The sequence below is a fragment of the Watersipora subatra genome, chromosome 8 (genome assembly GCF_963576615.1).
Source record: "Watersipora subatra chromosome 8, tzWatSuba1.1, whole genome shotgun sequence".
Lineage (NCBI taxonomy): Eukaryota > Metazoa > Bryozoa > Gymnolaemata > Cheilostomatida > Watersiporidae > Watersipora > Watersipora subatra.
Window position 1 is genome coordinate 65,163,529 of NC_088715.1, and position 16,163 is coordinate 65,179,691.

General features: G+C 38.5%; 1 protein-coding gene across 1 annotated transcript in view; it reads right to left on the reverse strand.

Annotated features, from left to right (window-relative positions):
* Positions 1 to 5,232: 5,232 nt before the first annotated feature.
* LOC137402861 (serine/threonine-protein kinase PLK4-like) overlaps positions 5,233 to 16,163 on the reverse strand; it is a gene marked incomplete at its 5' end in the record, with an annotated part of 47,793 nt that continues 36,862 nt past the window's right edge. Inside the window, 8 exons of the mRNA XM_068089370.1 lie at positions 5,233 to 6,483; positions 9,398 to 9,524; positions 10,942 to 11,113; positions 11,550 to 11,854; positions 12,048 to 12,157; positions 12,446 to 12,591; positions 12,704 to 12,808; positions 15,679 to 15,800. Of these exons, the coding sequence (XP_067945471.1) occupies positions 6,372 to 6,483; positions 9,398 to 9,524; positions 10,942 to 11,113; positions 11,550 to 11,854; positions 12,048 to 12,157; positions 12,446 to 12,591; positions 12,704 to 12,808; positions 15,679 to 15,800 (1,199 nt within the window). The remainder of the gene's footprint in view (positions 6,484 to 9,397; positions 9,525 to 10,941; positions 11,114 to 11,549; positions 11,855 to 12,047; positions 12,158 to 12,445; positions 12,592 to 12,703; positions 12,809 to 15,678; positions 15,801 to 16,163) is intronic.

The following is a 16,163-nucleotide window of genomic DNA, read 5'->3' on the forward strand; positions in this document are numbered from 1 at the left end:
GACCTGAAATGCAAGGTATTCAGCATAGAAGTAAATATATTTTTACAAATGAAGAAGTTTTCAGATGTATAAGCAGATGAAATAATAACCAGTCATATTCGAGTAGGATGTTGTAGTTACTCGGTGTTGAGCTTCCAACCTCAACTTTATACATCTGTTGTTTTAATTTAAAGCTAAGTACAGTTTTTATCATCTGCAGAATGTTTCAAGCTCTAAATGGACAGCTCTCTTCATACCTTTTAGTGACAAACAAATGGTGAGATGCACTGCAGGTTTGACTGTTACATCTCCCTAGATATGGGTTTAATTGCTGATTGGTCTCTGCTCACCACTTTATTGGTGAACACTTTATCTAACAGGTATTAATTAGCAAGCACACGCTCCAGCCATGACTGGCGGTTGTAGAGCTGCCACATGCTGTCGATGCTTGCTTTACCAAACTCTTGTTTAGTTTTGTTTCGCTTTGTGTAGTTTTTTCCCAGTGCAGCTATATATGTGGTAAAAGCTGACATGTGGTTGATCGGTTGTTGATAACTTAAGGCTTGATGACTCATACTGGTGGGAAGTCTGTGAGCTTTAGGAGCTGGTCACTGTTTTTTTAATTACGACAACCATTTGCAACTTAATTTTATAGCTGATTTTATACTTCAAAAAGACCTTTAAACCTTGAAAGGTCCTTAAAAAGGACCTCTGCCTTTATTGTACATATGGTTGTGGTGCAAGAGCATCATGAGACTTGGAAACTAGTATGCTGTACAGCTACTAGTAGATCATCCTTTATAAGTTTAACAATTTTAATCACCTGGGCTTTTGGCCAACAAATCTCTATGGTTGGGTGGCCTAGAGTTGTACCAAGGCTTCATTCCAGCTTATAAAGGTCACGTATCCTATGATTTCTCTTCGCTTACAAATATAAAACAAAGCTCACAAAAAAGTGACATGCCAAAAAAAGTCGATGACCAGCAACTAGTACTAGAAAACAGCATGTAAGACAGCCACTGTAGCGTGTGGCAAATGTAAAACAGAATACAACAAATGAGTTACTAAAGATCCTTCTAAATGCTGTGACTGTTGCTGTGGGTCACCCTTTTGAGGAGTTTCAATTTTCCTACCTGAAGTTTTTCACACCACACTGTCTATATGTCACTACCATATTTTGCTAGTGAACTGCAAGAGCGTCGAGCCTTATTTGGCTATAATATGTTAAACTATTACGCTTTCTGCAAACTAAATAAATTTAGCTGTTCGTGACACCCCTGTGGCAGATATGCTTTTACGATTTCTTTTGTCAGAAATCTGCTGAATCATGTTATTGCGAAGATTAGTTGTGTTGCCTAGTTGTTAGCAGGCCCAGTCGTCTGGCATAAAGATCAGCTTGCATAGCAACAGCCTACCCTGCAGCAAGTTCTGTGGCTTGGCATTGTTACGCTAGCAGCTAACCAATGGCATGGGTCTTCACGATATTAAAAACCTTTAATATAATCAACCGAAGGACAATACAAAAACTGGTGAGAAAACAAGGAAAAGTTGAGAAAAACACCTGTTCAATCGATTAGTCATTTGAAAAACTTTCTATATGTGATTCACTTGGCAGACGGGTAAGAATAAGAGGGTTGCACTGTTGGAGGTCTCTAGAATTCTTGCTATTGTTACTAATGTAAGAATTGCTGACCCTTTCATCTGTAAGCCACTCTAGGTTGCTGTGACATCCCTGCCAAAGAGTTTTGGAGAAAATCCAAACAGATAAGAACAGATAAGTACTGTTGCAGATAGTGGCAGAAATGACACTAAATGGCTCTTGGACAATTTGTGAAATGCAATAAATATGCATGACCTTTGAACTCTGTCTTTTTTAGTTTATATTTAGTGTTATTTGATTAATTTATCATAACTGGTCTAAACAGGAAATAGCTTATAGAGCTACAGCTGTCTTCTCTAGCAAGAGCACTGTGAGCACCTGCTCTTAATCGTCACAAAATTCATATGGCATACTGTAAACACTATGGTACATCTCTACCTTAATTTTTTCAGTGTTGGACTAATAATATTCTAGGAACTACTGGTCAAACAGAGCAACACTAAAATTGATTTTGTTTGTTATCTCTAGACACTGTGAACACTTTTATTTTTGGAATAATTGAAATGATGAAGTGGCGTATTGTTTGCTCATCTTTTCTAGGACATGTATTGACAGGTGAGGGTTAAGACATGGGTTGATAGGTGAGGGTTAGGACACGTGTTTACAGGTGAGGATTAAGATATGCTTTGATAGGCGAGGGTTAAAACATGGGTTGACAAATGAGTCAGTACAAGTGTTGACCAGTGAAGGTTAAGACATGTGTTGAGGGTTGAGAGTTAGGCCGTGTGTTGACAGGTGAGAGTTAAAACATGTGTTGACAGGTGAGGGTTAAGACATGGGTTGATAGGTGAGGGTTAGGACACGTGTTTACAGGTGAGGATTAAGACATGTTTTGATAGGCGAGGGTTAAAACATGTGTTGAGGGTTGAGAGTTAGGACGTGTGTTGACAGGTGAGAGTTAAAACATGTGTTGACAGGTGAGAGTTAAGATGGGTGTTGACAGTTGAGAATTAGGACATGTGTTGACAGGTGAGGGTTAGGACATGTCCTAACTCTCACCTGTCAACACATGTATGTGTTGATGGGTGAGGGTTAGAACATGTATTGACAAACGAAGGTTAGTAAATGTGTTGACAGGTGGAGGTTAGTAAATGTGTTGACAGGCGGAGATTCAACGAATTTTGCATTTACTTTATTGCTAATAGCAGCCAACGCTCAGCATGCAAAATGGTTTCAAACAACTTAGTGATTGGACTTGCGGCACATTATCAACTTACAGGTAAGTTAGGGAGTACCTATGCTAGTAATTAAAAAGGCTAATCTCATAAGCTAAGACAACTGTTAATATTTGTCACAGGAGAACTATGAATCCACTAGACAGATGGTAGCGAAGCGAATGACCACTCCAAAATTAAAAGGTAGTAGTTGTGTTCTCCTTAGAAAAGAGCTGATATCTATGGTCACCTACAGTACTTTCATGCATTGTTTGGAAACTGGCCAAATAGCAGTTAATCATCTACCCTACTATGATATACGCTGTACATACAGTAGATACATACACATAGAATGTTTAATGGAGTCCAACATCCAACAATCCCATATTCTGATTACACAATCACATCACTAATACTCTCATAGGAGGAGGCAATTTCTATGAGAGGAGGAATTCCTACGAGAAAAGACAATTACAGTTCTTAACCTCTCATCTAATTTCGGGTCTGACTATTGGTGAGCCTAAAGCTATACCCTATCATTGTGTGAGCTGAAATAGCTGCAGTCATTGTGTTTATATATTTCCATCACCAGAACCCTGAATTACTAGTGCGAGGTCTAGTTCATGCGGTTTTTGCTGGAACAATGCTTTGGAAGATCTATAAAACTCTACAGGTCCCCCATTCTGCAAGACCTGGCCATGCCAGCTGTCAAAACCAGTTCCATAACCATGGTTTATATCTTGAGCTTTAATGCAACATGTTTTGGCAACTTGTTCTGTAGTATTAATAGATTTACTGAAAGATATCACACTGTGTTATATTGGGTTTATATAGAAATGGCATAATACTCTGGGTAGATTTGAAGAGTAGAAACATTCACACATTATCTATGCTAACATGGGTTTAAAATAGCAATCTATCAAGTTATCAACACTGTTTCAGCTGCTATGTATATCTGCGACAGATCTCTCTATTCCTCAATACTAGAATCTTCTATACTGCCCACAAACCTTTAGCTGCCTTAAAGCTAGCAGGGAGAGGAGCATTAGGGTAACCTTGTATCAACCCATGGCTACGGATTTATACCGAACTGAGCATAGTGAGGCAAAAAACAAACTAATTGTGTGGCGCATAGACTTCCAGGGAGTTTGAAGTCAAGATGTCATTGCATGAAAAGCTTTCAGCTTTACTTAGACCACACTCTATTGCTGCTCAAAGCTGCGCAGGCATTCTACAAATGCTATCGGCTATAGTGACGCAAGCAGTGTTTAAGTCTGCCAAATTATATAAGACATAATACAGGTTTCTGATAGAGCGATTCAATGAAGTTAAGTTTGGTATCTTGCCGGCTGTGGACCTCTAAACCACTGGTTGGTTACCCTGTTCCCTGTTTTTGCACTAAAGCTAGCTTTCTAAAGAATGTCTTCCAAAAACTGAGACCGATAAGTTATAATTATTATTGTGCAATACGTACAATATTTGTGACTATTAGCTCAGCCTGTTTGAGGATTTCTGGCTGATAAAATGCGTATTTGAATTTTTTTCATTGTAGAATATAATCTTTTTCTGACTAAGACTGTACTAAGACAAGTATGCAGCGGTAACATGACGTTTAAATTTTTATGTTTGTGACAATAATTGATGTTGATTGAATCCCACCTGCTGCCTTATTGTTTGTTATTGCCATTGGATCCTTAAAGTGAACTCGTAAGGGAACCAGATTAAATAATCAGTGAGAAAATGACTAAGTTACTAAAGTGTGAATTGTCTGCTCCTGACCCGAACGAATTCAATTTTAGTACCAATGGTTAGAAATAGACTCAAGCTGAGGGCAAACTATAGAGAGAGTAACTTATAGCTTCTCGATGGGAGTATTGGTATTACGAAAAACTGCCTGCCACAAAATAATAGATGTGATGATAACAAGGTAGTAGCTTTACTGATAAGAGGATAGTAACTATAGGCCTACTGATATAATAGTAGTAACTATACTGATAAGAGAGTAGTAACTATACTGATATGAGAGTAGTAACTATACTGATATGAGAGTAGTAACTATACTGATATGAGAGTAGTAACTATACTGATATGAGAGTAGTAACTATACTGATATGATAGTAGTAACTATACTGATATGAGAGTAGTAACTATACTGATATGAGAGTAGTAACTATACTGATATGAGAGTAGTAACTATACTGATATGATAGTAGTAACTATACTGATATGAGAGTAGTAACTATACTGATATGAGAGTAGTAACTATACTGATATGAAAGTAGTAACTATACTGATATGAGAGCAGTGACTATACTGATATGAGAGTAGTAACTATACCGTTTCTAACTCCAACAAAATCAACTGAGAATCAGCAGTTATGCAAATCATGTTTGATGCTAACCAAATACTAAAACAGCGTATTGACACATCTATAATTTTTATTGCATAGAATTATAGAATTGCACACACATTGATTGCATACGAGTCTACATTGCACTTTACGTGCCTACTCAGAAACTGATCGAGGCCAGCTATAGACCAAGTAAAGCACACGCACACAACAAAATATCAAGTCTTTATACAGGGTACTGGACGGATTGCGATATGACTTGAAAATGATAACAATATCAATAAAAAGCTATAAATACCAATAAATATAATAGATAAAATAATTAGCGTATACACAGAAACACGGACGGACAACGATAAGATTAAAACCAGGATAGAGGTGGAGATATATATAGTGATAGAATTTATCACAAGAATAAATAAAACATGAAAATTGGTAAAAGAGATCATACTTGAACAGCAAATACAAAAGAGAATAAAAGAAAGAAACTAGGGAGCGATTTAAAACAACTGTCAAAAAACCGACGCTAAAAATAGAGAGAACAACTCCACACTCTGTACAAGTTTATCACATTTCACTTTGATAAAGGTTCACATGTGCACATAGAAACAAAATAAATAGGAATAAATAATAATAAATAATACGAAAAGTAATAAATATTGTGTATTAATAAATATGGTTAGTGAAGCGCATAAACAGGGTTAAGTTACGAGTACCGGAACACGAATTATTGCTAAGTCTCCATAAAGATTCATGAGAACAAGCCATGTATGATATGAGTGAGGCTGCCATATCATACATGAGTGAGGCTGCCATATCATACATGACTGAGGCTGCCATATCATACATGAGTGAGGCTGCCATATCATACATGAGTGAGGCTGCCATATCATACACGACTGAGGCTGCCATATCATACATGAGTGAGGCTGCCATATCATACATGAGTGAGGCTGCCATATCATACATGACTGAGGCTAGTTGAATATATAGAAACAAATCAAACGATTGGCAGCTACGTAGCTATTGACCAACCAGGACAGTCCTTTGTCAAGGACACTAACTAAATAATTTATCAAAGCATTTAAGCAGAGATAAGTCGCTACTATGCGAAGTGCCGAACAAGTTGGCAGCCTTCCAAGCCTGCCACAAATGACAGCCGCTAACATCTGAATGAGTAATGACAAGGCAAGTTTTAGCTAAAAAGCAAATTAAAAAGTGGAACATTTTAGCAAGTGGATGAGAGAGGCCCATGCATCGCTGCCAGAGATGAGATCACATGACCTAAGGACTCCAGCTTTGATCTCACAATATCTGGCAGCTCATCTTTTTCTGTGAACCTACAGAAGGTCAACTGTACATCAGGATGAGTAGGGTAGCAACGTGACCAAACTGAATTCTCTGCAACAACTTTACCGCATGATGGTTTAACTAGGCTGGATAATGCCTCTCTATAGAACAACAAGTGACACATCACGGAAAGATAATTATGATAAAAATCTACATGATTTAAATGACCGACAAAAACTCCACAATGTGCAAAAAGAAAGGATGGAAGTGTCTTCTAATTAATGAAAAGGCAAATCCCAAATGTGAATCTACAGCTCAGAAAATGACAGTAGCTGTTGTCTTCCACTCAAGCTGTTCATTACACTTAGTAACACTCTAAATAAACTTTGGTTTCTACTTGTCCAGAGATTATCATTCACAGCTTTAAAGTTACTGAACTAACAGGTTCTGTTGACGAGTCTATCAATGAGTCTATCGATGTGTCTATTGATAGAGGCGTGTCTATTGATAAAGGCGTGTCTATTGATAGAGGGGTATCTATCGATAGAGGTGTGTCTATCGATAGAGGTGCGTCCATTGATAGAGATGTGTCTATTGATAGAGATGTGTCTATTGATAGAGGCGTGTCTATTGATAGAGGCGTGTTTATTGATAGAGGCGTGTCTATTGATAGAGGCGTGTCTATTGATAGAGGCGTGTCTATTGATAGAGGTGTGTTTATTGATAGAGGCGTGTCTATTGATAGAGGCGTGTCTATTGATAGAGGCGTGTCTATTGATAGAGGCGTGTTTATTGATAGAGACGCGTCTATTGACAGAGGCGCATCTATTGATAGATGCGTGTCTATTGATAGAGGTGTGTTAATTGATAGAGGCGTGTCTATTGATAGAGGCGTGTCTATTGATAGAGGCGTGTCTATTGATAGAGGCGTGTCTATTGATAGAGGTGTGTCTATTGACAGAGGCGCGTCTATTGATAGATGCGTGTCTATCGATAGAGGTGTGTCTATTGATAGAGGCGTGTCTATTGATAGATGCGTGTCTATCGATAGAGGTGTGTCTATTGATAGAGGCGTGTCTATTGATAGAGGCGTGTCTATTGATAGAGGTGTGTCTATTGATAGAGGCGTGTCTATTGATAGAGGCGTGTTTATTGATAGAGACGAGTCTATTGACAGAGGCGCGTCTATTGATAGATGCGTGTCTATTGATAGAGGTGTGTTAATTGATAGAGGCGTGTCTATTGATAGAGGCGTGTCTATTGATAGAGGCGTGTCTATTGATAGAGGCGTGTCTATTGATAGAGGTGTGTCTATTGACAGAGGCGCGTCTATTGATAGATGCGTGTCTATCGATAGAGGTGTGTCTATTGATAGAGGCGTGTCTATTGATAGATGCGTGTCTATCGATAGAGGTGTGTCTATTGATAGAGGCGTGTCTATTGATAGAGGTGTGTCTATTGACAGAGGCGCGTCTATCAATAGATGCGTGTCTATCGATAGAGGTGTGTCTATTGATAGAGGCGTGTCTATTGATAGATGCGTGTCTATCGATAGAGGTGTGTCTATTGATAGAGGCGTGTCTATTGATAGAGGTGTGTCTATTGACAGAGGCGTGTCTATTGATAGAGGCGTGTCTATTGATAGATGTGTGTCTATTGATAGAGGCGTGTCTATTGATAGAGGTGTGTCTATTGATAGAGGTGTGTCTATTGATAGAGATGTGTCTATTGATAGAGGTGTGTCTATTGATAGAGATGTGTCTATTGATAGAGGCGTGTCTATTGATAGAGGTACGTCTATTGATAGAAGTGCGTCTATTGATAGAGGTGCGTCTATTGATAGAGGTGCGTCTATTGATAGAGGTGCGTCTATTGATAGATGCGTGTCTATCGATAGAGGTGTGTCTATTGATAGAGGCGTGTCTATTGATAGAGGTGTGTCTATTGACAGAGGCGCGTCTATCGATAGATGCGTGTCTATCGATAGAGGTGTGTCTATTGATAGAGGCGTGTCTGTTGATAGATGCGTGTCTATCGATAGAGGTGTGTCTATTGAGAGGCGTGTCTATTGATAGAGGTGTGTCTATTGACAGAGGCGTGTCTATTGATAGAGGCGTGTCTATTGATAGATGTGTGTCTATTGATAGAGGCGTGTCTATTGATAGAGGTGTGTCTATTGATAGAGGTGTGTCTATTGATAGAGATGTGTCTATTGATAGAGGTGTGTCTATTGATAGAGATGTGTCTATTGATAGAGGCGTGTCTATTGATAGAGGTACGTCTATTGATAGAAGTGCGTCTATTGATAGAGGTGCGTCTATTGATAGAGGTGCGTCTATTGATAGAGGTGCGTCTATAGATAGAGGTGTGTCTATTGATAGAGGTGTGTCTATTGATAGAGATGCATCTATTGATAGAGATGCGTCTAAAATGGAATTGATGTGAATGGGAATACCAACCACTATAAACACTTGAAATTTTAAAATTTAGAGTCTGAAGAAGAGATGTATGATTTATCAAAATGTTTTGCTTGAAATGCTTGAATATGTGAGGAAATTGTGGGTAGGGTGAGAGTATAGGATAATCATGTGCCATGAACTATGTGTCAGGTTGGTGAAAGTTGCCTGAATCCATATGACATCTCCTAGCCAAGGGTACAACTGTGGTCAGCTATAAAAGGACTTTGAGAAATTGTTGTTGGACTGTTCTGAATCATCTATTGAATAGAGAATGCCCCATCTGAATGGAGGATCACATCCCCACATAAAGGAGTATCCACCTGTACACATGAGAGTCATCTATCTAGACAACAGACCACGTACCACTAAAACTTACAAAAGACTACCCATTTAAGTAGAAAGAAATGGATGGAAGACTGGAACCCTGGATGAAAGACAAGCCTGTAAAATGAAAGACAACCTAGCCATATAGGAGACCACCCAAATGGATAATAGACCCACCCACCTGGAGATGACGCCTGATGTATAAACGAAGGTCACCTCTGACTTGTGTGCGTAGACTGTGAGCTGGTACCCATCATCAAACTGGACACAAACAGCACCATTCTTGAGTTGACTAGCATATCCGATGTCTATAATTCAGTGAAACACAGGCTAGCATAAAATCCAAAGAACTTTTGGAATATTATTAAAAAAGGTCAGCTAAAACAGGAAGTTCCAAAATATAAAAAGAAATGCATACTAATGCCCCATCAATCTAGGAGTTAGAGTGACCATATGGTACAAATGCTGTTCCTAGCCTGTGATTTGTAACCATCAGGTACCAATCAGCTAGCACCAAATGCTGTTCCTAGCCTGTGATTTGTAACCATCAGGTACCAATCAGCGAGCACCAAATGCTGTATCCTAGCCTGTGATTTGTAACCATCAGGTACCAATCAGCTAGCACCAAATGCTGTTCCTAGCCTGTGACTTCCAACTATCAGGTACCAATCAGCGAGCACCAAATGCTGTATCCCAGCCTGTGACTTGTATCCATCAGGTACCAATCAGCTAGCACCAAATGCTGTCTCCTAGCCTGTGATTTGTAACCATCAGGTACCAATCAGCTAGCACCAAATGCTGTTCCTAGTCTGCGACTTCCAACCATCAGGTACCAATCAGCTAGCACTATACTCATGACACAAACTTCATCATGCTTTTAGGGGGAAATAATAACATTTTTAAAACTGTCACTTTTTCTCTTCAATTTAAACATTATTAATTTTTTGATATTGAACCACTTTAACCAATAGTTATAAAATAGTAACTATATGGTAACTGTCAGATATCTCTGCAAAATATATTCCAGTTTTACAACAGCCAGAGCTGCAGTAGCTAATGATTGAGACTGCTCTCTGCTAGGGTTGACCCATCACAACTGTTTCAGGCAGCGCTGACCTAGCACATGTTTTCTAATAAAGCTGCAAAACCACAACTAAAGTCGAGCTCCTTGCTCCATGTCCCAGACAATATTTCTTGCGTACAAGATGGTAGGCATCATTCAAGTTAAGAGAGGTGACTGTGGCCACCCTTACTCAAGTTAAGTGAAGACACTATGGTCACCCTCACTCAAGCTACGAGAGGACACTGTGGCCACCCTTACTCAAGTTGAGTGAAGACACTATGGTCACCCTTACTCAAGCTACGAGAGGACACTGTGGTCACCCTTACTTAAGCTATGAGAGGACACTGTGGTCACCCTTACTTAAGCTAAGTGAGGACACTGTGGTCACCCTTACTTAAGCCAAGTGAGGACACTGTGGTCACCCTTACTTAAGCTAAGTGAGGACACTGTGGTCACCCTTACTTAAGCTATGAGAGGACACTGTGGTCACCCTTACTTAAGCTAAGTGAGGACACTGTGGTCACCCTTACTTAAGCTATGAGAGGACACTGTGGTCACCCTTACTTAAGCTATGAGAGGACACTGTGGTCACCCTTACTCAAGCTAGGTGATTGCACAATAGTCATTTTTCATATCGTGACATTCGCCAACTAAATACTCACTCTTAACGTGTCGCCGCAGCAGGATCTGGGATGACTCCTCCGAGGTTGTGATGCTCACAGTCTTTTGGTAGGGAGGAAGTACGATGTGCCTCTCTTCAGGTGAGAGCCTGGTGGGCCTCGTGCGCAGAAAAGTTGTGGCGGAGCTCATAAGGGAGCCATCAAAAGAGCACATCTAAATAGACAAACATCACCAGTGCGAAATAAAAAGGAAAACCAAAATTCTACTTGTATCGTTTCTCCATGGCAACCATTAACTCCCAATTCACTAAGAACATTCGGAAGAAATTAAGCTAAACCGTTGCAACTGAACTTCACGGGGTAAAAGTTACTGATAACCATGTAATAACAATTCCTTTTCAGAAAGGTTAGGCACTGCATGCAGATATGAGAAAGCCTGTTTTCTATCGTAACAATGTGGCGTAAAACAGTTCATACTTTTAAATAAATTTACAAAAATACATGCTAACGGAATACATCAACGTCTAGTGGTTATTATGAGCTAACAATTCTCTAAAAAACAGCCTTATATAACTACAGAGCTACATGTATGAGCTAATAATAATACAGACGAGTGTGTAACAGTAACTCAGTAAAGTAAATATACTTACTGTGGGCGGCAGCGTGTCAAAATCTGGCTCTCTTGGAGCAGTCGAATCAGGAAGACAGCTATTAGCTGTCCATCTGCTGCCAATGATGACAGGGAAATGGGAGGAGTCAGCGCTTGAAGAATGTTCTGCTGTCGTTAGCATCTTTTCCAGATTCAGACAGTGCTCCCTGCACATCTTTATGTGCTGCCACATATCATGAACTTCGGCTGACAAGAGACTGGACTCAGACTCTGTGTCAAAACTGATGTTCATGCCTGTCGTATCAATGACCTTGACATGCTGGGAGCTGATGGTGAACTTGGGACCTACAGAGTAACGAGTAAGTATAAATGTGGCTTCAATTCAATTCGTGCTGTGTAAAGGATAGTACAGAATATTACAGCGACAGACAACTGCTATCATAGGTATTAGAGTTAAGTAGGCACGGGCTCCTATGGAAACATACCCATTGCCATAGACTCAGGAGTGGAGTATATAAATAATATCATAGATACATGCCTGAGTAAAAGACAGCTTCAAATTCCTCAGCTGACTCCATGAGCATACACTTTGCCTGGTCAGAGAAATACGTGACTTTGGGTGTCTTTGATTTGACCATCTTGATGAACCTAACAGAAATGACATCTGAATGTAGATATGTACTTGGCAGATCAACTCACTTATATAGCTAGATGAAGAGTTCTCTACCTGATCTTAAAGAATCAGCAGACGTGATTCTGGACTTGATGCATATACTACCAAGCGTAGTAACTAACTAGTAAAATCATAACTAACACTAATACACTAACACGAATACTAGACATACAGACAGACAAACTCATTAACTATTGTGTACATGAGAAGAAATACGCAGGTATACGCACGCGCACATACTGATATAATCTATCGCAACATGCCTAGAAGCATAAAGATATTTCTTCCAGTACTTCTTGGGTAATGTAACATTGGTGTACTTGTTGGCGGTAGATGGCAGGGCAGTGGGCGTGTCTGTGGTTCCAGCAGGCAGTGAGACAGAGCCTTTTACAGGCCTATAGATGCTCACCTAAAACCAATGAGAAGAGATGATGAGACACGAGTTATGATTAGTGTTGAAATATCTAGGAATAATCTATCAAAAAGAGAGCATTGATCATGCAGATGCAGAAAGACCCTACCTGGGTGCCATCCCAAGAAATATTGAAAATCTCAGTGATTGCTGCAGTGGGAGATCGGGACTTGAGAAACTCGAGTCGAACATCTCCATTGTCGAGAATGTTAACCTGGAATTGAGAAGACAGTATCAATAACCAATAAACCACTCTATATAATACAGGAGTATCTAAGAATAAACTACAGACTACTATATATAATACAGGAGTATCTAAGAATAAACACACTACAGACTACTCTATATAATACAGGAGTATATTAAGTATAGACACACTACAGACTACTCTGTATAATACAGGAGTATATTAAGTATAGACACACTACAAACTACTCTATATAATACAGGAGTATATTAAGTATAAACACACTACAGACTAGAGGTGGAACGAGACAGGTTTTTTAAGCTCGAGACGAGACTCGAGACACTGTCTTGTAAAAATTCGAGACTCGAGACACGAGACAGTAAAATAATGAGCATTTGGTGATGATTTTACTACACAAGTACTAGCTACTTGGTATATATAAAATTAATAAAACTCTTTTTAAATTGAATTTTCACCTGGTGTAAACGATTTAAATACAACATTTTAATAGTGATATGCATGTAGTTTTTGTAAACAAAAGTGACACAAACAGCTCTAAAATACCGAAGTTATATATTCTAAGAATTTTGAGCTTGATTGATCATAATTATTATAAACATATTGCTTTGTACATGTATATTTTTACCATCTATTGAATAGTTCTTACTTTTTAATGTAATGTGTAATGAAACCGATAGCCGTCACTCTACAAAGAAATACCGCAACTAAAAGAACACACGATAACACTTTCATTCTTATCGTTTCATTAAAGTTTGCTTTGTGTATTAGCTGTAGTATGTGAATTATATTTAAATTGTACTCATGAAATTATATTAATTACTGTATACATGTATATTCTTACATTGAGCTAACAAAACGTCATTGTTAACCGAGCACGGACTATGGTCGACACAGCCTTTCGTTCGTTTCTCCGTGTCCGGGCAAGTTTTACCCGCGATTGGTAGTATATACGTAAAAGAGGCCCGAATTTTATGAAGGGCAGTTGGTGTTTAGACACGATACGATAAAATACAGACATTTTACCCGCAAAAGTCTTATTTATTAAATTGGATTATCCGAAGAGTAATTAGATACGACCCGGTATCTGTTTTAACGACACAGAACCGAACTAAAAAATAACAGGGCCGTTGTCCGGACTACATGATTAGACTCAGTGGCCAACATAATCAGTAGCAACAGGTAGTAACGGACCGGGTATAACTTTAAAGGCAGTTGCCCGCAATCCATTACAATATATGGAGTTGTTGCTATCGCAAGAAGCCATGTTTTAACAACCGTGCGCATGCGCTTTAGTTCTACTTCCTGTCTCGAGTTTGGCAATAGTTAACTCGAGACGAGACCGATACGAGACGAGACAGGTCGATACTCGAGACGTCTCGTGTCTCGTTCCACCTCTACTACAGACTACTCTATATAATACAGGAGTATATTAAGTATAGACACACTACAGACTACTCTGTATAATACAGGAGTATATTAAGTATAAACACACTACAGACTACTCTATATAATACAGGAGTATATTAAGTATAGACACTACAGACTACTCTATATAATACAGGAGTATATTAAGTATAGACACACTACAGACTACTCTGTATAATACAGGAGTATATTAAGTATAGACACACTACAGACTACTCTGTATAATACAGGAGTATATTAAGTATAGACACACTACAGACTACTCTGTATAATACAGGAGTATATTAAGTATAGACACACTACACACTACTCTGTATAATACAGGAGTATATTAAGTATAAACACACTACAGACTACTCCATATAATACAGGAGTATATTAAGTATAGACACACTACAGACTACTATATATAATACAGGAGTATATTAAGTATAGACACATTACAGACTACTATATATAATACAGGAGTATTCTGAGCATCACAAGTTTGAACACTGATGTAAAGGCACAAGGTCAACACTAAGAACTGACTTGGATATGTCAAAGGTGCTGCATCATATCCTGACGCAACTCAAATTCAAATCCTCAAACACAGTCAAATATCCAATCAATGGCAAAGCTAATATTTGCATAAACAAACTTAAAAGCCGTGTCGAGATTTTTCTAAATTAAATTCCGCCGCATGGCTTGTAAACAAAACGGATAAAGGAAAGCAAATAAGATATTGTATCCCGTAACGAAACACTCAAAGTAATGAATAACGAGGGACGAGTTGGGGCGTGCTTTCTATTGTCCTCTGCCTCCTCACCATCAGTGTAGTTAATTATTTTCGCTTCCCATCCGTTGAATATTCAGTCCGCAAGCGCTATCAGTTATTGCATGAGCCATTTGCGACGGTTTTAGTTTAACACACACTTTCACAGTGATGTGAAGCAAGACCTACGTGAATAACTCATTAAAATTATAAATCTAAATTATAAGTTCAAATTATAAATTACAATTAAAAGTTGAAATCGTTCATAAAGCGATAAATAAAAAGAAAACGTAAGAAAGTGAAGACTGAGTTCCAAGTAATTTGATGTTGAGGCTGGATATGTGGATATGCCAGCATTTCCTTGCATATTTTAGTTAGTGGATGACAGCTATCACAGAAAGTCATTCATTAACTGCCACTTTATATAACAAACATTTTTAGTAACCCCTTCCTTCAGCTGATATATATTTCATCTAATATCCAAAGAGCTTCCTTACATATTATAGTATACATTATGAATGTATACCTGTACATATAGAATATATATTATACATAATAAATGTATACAAGTACATATAGAATATATGTTGTACATTATTAAATCTAGCATGACACTGGAATCAACTTTGTATAGCTCCCTTAGGAAAAATGTCCTTGAGCTTGTAGTTTGTTTCTGAAAATACTATGTTCTACTTACGATGGCATTCCTAGTCCTTTGCCTGATGGGTCTGAGTCTTTCTGAGGTAAAAGGCTGGAGGGTAGCTTTACCCTCCCTGCCAGGCCTGGATGTGTGTACTGGAGGACTACAAAGAACGCCTGCTACAAATAAATACAAACTATTTTTGTCGTTTCTCACCTATAATCAAAGATTGCATTATCACTGACAGCCAAATAGATATACTGTCAAAACAGGGGCGGAGGGAGCAGCATGTTCTATATATACACTGTAAAACCTCTAATTAAATGCCACCTCCTTTTGACCGCCACTTTGATATTCTTTGATCTTTACGAGCCCAAAATATCAAGTGATCAGTAGAAAAGTGTCCACAAAATCGTATTAATAATGACTCGGTTACATTAATAACAATCAATTCTTTCATTGTTTCTGTTCGTACCAAAGTCTGTTTTGCAACTTCAAAGCTTTTCGATTCTCTTGTTAAAACTTTGAATGTAACACCATAG